Source organism: Trypanosoma equiperdum, assembly GCF_001457755.1.
Source record: "Trypanosoma equiperdum strain OVI genome assembly, contig: ctg_944, whole genome shotgun sequence".
NCBI classification, from domain to species: domain Eukaryota; phylum Euglenozoa; class Kinetoplastea; order Trypanosomatida; family Trypanosomatidae; genus Trypanosoma; species Trypanosoma equiperdum.
Window position 1 is genome coordinate 9,494 of NW_027124914.1, and position 3,188 is coordinate 12,681.

General features: G+C 42.3%; 1 protein-coding gene across 1 annotated transcript; it reads right to left on the reverse strand.

Moving 5' to 3' along the window:
* Positions 1-534: 534 nt before the first annotated feature.
* Positions 535-1,848, reverse strand: TEOVI_000461800 (Trypanosomal VSG domain containing protein, putative; the record flags this gene model as incomplete). The annotated part of the gene is made up of 1 exon (XM_067227366.1): positions 535-1,848. The coding sequence occupies one exon, from the start codon at positions 1,846-1,848 to the stop codon at positions 535-537; it is 1,314 nt and encodes a 437-aa protein (XP_067083467.1).
* Between the last annotated feature and the right edge of the window lie 1,340 nt (positions 1,849-3,188).

The window sequence follows — 3,188 nt, forward strand, 5'->3', positions numbered from 1 at the left end:
ATCAGAGACCATCCCTCTTCAAGCTAATTTAAACCCGTGAAGTCAACACACCAATTGTTATAGTCTTCGGTGAACAAATATGATCTCTAAAATCACGTTCAACAAGTCCACATATCACCGTGAGCGAAGCATCCCTTCCAATCACTTGTATCCACTTAACCAACATTTAATCTAATTCTGCATGCCGTTCTCCCTATACAACAAAGTAAACTAGTGGGAAACTTAATGCCACTTCACCCTAATGTAAATACATCAAGTCACTGTTATTATCATTATTTTCAGATAATAATACTTATATATTTTTTTTAATCAGCAGCAAGCACACCTTCTGTGGCGTAAAATATCCCTCCCCTCCCCCAATTGCTTATATGTACCGCATTAAACACCGAAAGAAGAACTCCCGGTATCGCTCATTATATTTTTCCCCCTAGCGGTTGATACTATCTCTTACTTCACCTGAACCCTCTTTCGAGTCCTTTTAAGTTACCTGGAATAGAACCAAGCGCTCCATTTTTGTTCCTGTTCACTATTTGCTCATTCCACTGGAAACAGTTGCTTCAGTTCCGAGTCCAACTTTTCAAGAGTTTCTGCGTACTGCTTTTCTTCACCCACGCCCAAAGGCAATCCCCCCATTTCTTTTGTCACCTGTTCCAGCAGTCTTACCCACGGTACGTCTTCATCTCCCCTCCTATCACCCATTAGAACGTAAACCACGCCTGGTCCCGGAACCGGTTTGTGAAAGAGACTGAGAGGCCACATGTGGTATCTTGTTGTGAATCCCATGTAAAGCTCAGTTCCGATAGAATTATCGTGTCGATGCCCAAACTTATGGGTGAACTTTTTCACCATTTCCTTGAACCCAATTTGAAGATCACGCACAACAGCACATTGTGCTCTGAGGTAGTTCCATCTCTCCCACGAATCCCTATTTGGTTTCCATACTGCGAGATTGGGACCCGCTACACAATTTTGACAGCAAAGTTTGGTTTTTTCCCTTGATTCGACGTCTGTCGCGCACATGCACAACAAATCTCTACTCAATGTCGCCGGTGGGTTATTTACTGCCGATCGCGTCGCCTTCTGTCTACACACTCCATCCCTGCTTGCTGTGCCCTCTCTAATCTCTTCCGGCTCACGAGGCACACCATACAAAGCTTGATAGATTTTTCTCTCCAAATCACCTGAGTGTGACACCCAAGGGGTTTTTGTAATATCTACGTATACCTGCGCAGCAGTACCTGCTATCTGTTGGACTTTTTCCAGTGTTCGGTGGTCCAATCTCGTGTTCGTCGAGATTGTTTCTTCCCGGCGTGCTTCTTCCTGAACCTCCTCCTTCGAATGTGGCTTTTGGTCCTCTTCCTTGGGGTGTGTTTTCTGTTTTTCTTCATGTGAGTGAGATTTCCTATCTTCTTCCCTCGAATGTGATTCCTCTTCATCCGTCTCCTCCCAGTCCGACTCCTCCGGATCTGCGCTTTCGGATCCTTCTTCCTCCTCGTCTTCTGCTTCAGAATCTGCTTCCCTCATACTTACACCCCCGTGCCTCCTGTTAACCAAATCTTTTGCGGCATCCCAAAACGCTCTGCGACGTCCACAAGTCTCGTCATCGGTATTTTCACAAATCTTGTTCAATATCCCAAGTCCAGCTACTTGTAAACACCTTGCTCCAATTCTTGTTGCATCTTTAGTCACTTCTCGGGCCTCTTTTATCCTTCGTAATGCATTTTTGGTTACCTTTATCATGAGACATAATGCAACAAATTCATCCTCATTGAGGAAGTCACTCGCCCCAGAAGTAGCCGTGTGGAATGCCAACAGCAACGAAATAACAAAAATTTTAATAGCATACATTTTTTTCCTTGACCTTTTTTAAATGTCACCCCTTCTAAAGCAAGAAGAAAAAAAATTAAGTCGTCCAACATTTCAGTATGCACTTTACATAAAGAGTTTATTTGTTAGCGTGGTTTCAGTTTATGCTTTCAAATACTCCACATTACAGAAGACTACCGGAAATTATTATTTGGGGATGAACGAAAAATAGGCTGTTTTACCTCCGGTTTTCGTCACTAAAATATGGGCAGCACTACTCCTTTTCATAGCAACTCTCAATTTTTTCTAAAAAGAAATGAAAAATGAAAACTAAACAATACAGAAATGCTCACTTCAATCCAAATGGTATCACTACTTTCCAACTTGGTTCAGTGCAACAACAAAGCAGTTTTTTTTAGTAAAATGCGTCTCTCGTATGACACAGACTTATATGAGCACTCCAATGTTAATATGTATCGCATCAAAAAGCGTGATAGCCTCACAGAAAAATTTTAATTCTTCGTGTGGACAATGCGGGAATCTAATAATGGGTCTAATCAAGTCTACAAATATGTTGAATCCCTCACAACTCTCCTCCTCACCATAAATGCTTATTTCGTCCAAAGACATATATGCATAAATATATGCTTCCAAGATTTAATATATGCCTTTATAAATGCAAAGTGGTTACGGTGGATTTCTCCTACGGCCATATCGTAGGTATTTTCGATCCAGCCAGATCGAACCCCAGATACCTCTGCTTGGACTGTTTAAGCATATTTTCTGCAGTGCGTTAACCATTGGTGTGCTATGGAAGTAATCCATCACCATCCAAGGAATCCTTAACCAGATCGATTCTGACTTCATTTCGGAATGTGTGGAGCGCTTTGACTGACCTCACTTTTTCACCACCCATATCTTTTTACTACTAGCATGGAACCGTGCACCCACCCGTCGGTTTTGTTTATACCCTACCGTAATTCACCTTGAAGATAAAAGAAACAATTGTCTTTTTTTCTGTTACTTTAATAGCGTGCGCACAGAACTTTGCTGCAGCGCGCTTTTCAGATGCAACCCCCGCTTCAATAACTTTTTCATCCCCTAGTGTAAGTTATCGTGCGTTTTCCTATTATACCAGTCGCTGTATTTCGTCTGCGCCGACTCTGACCGTTTTGTTTATTTATGTCTCCCCGATTGTGGTGAACAGCGCAACGTTGGGTCCAGCAAGTCCCCTCCCGTGATGCTACAGCAAACCCGTGTTTTCCACCCTTACACATTTTTCTATTTTCGTTTTCCGTTATTCCACGTATCCACATCGTTGCCACGGGCCTGCACTTCATCACCACAATCAAAAACAGCCGCTTTTTTTTTCTGTTTTTTTT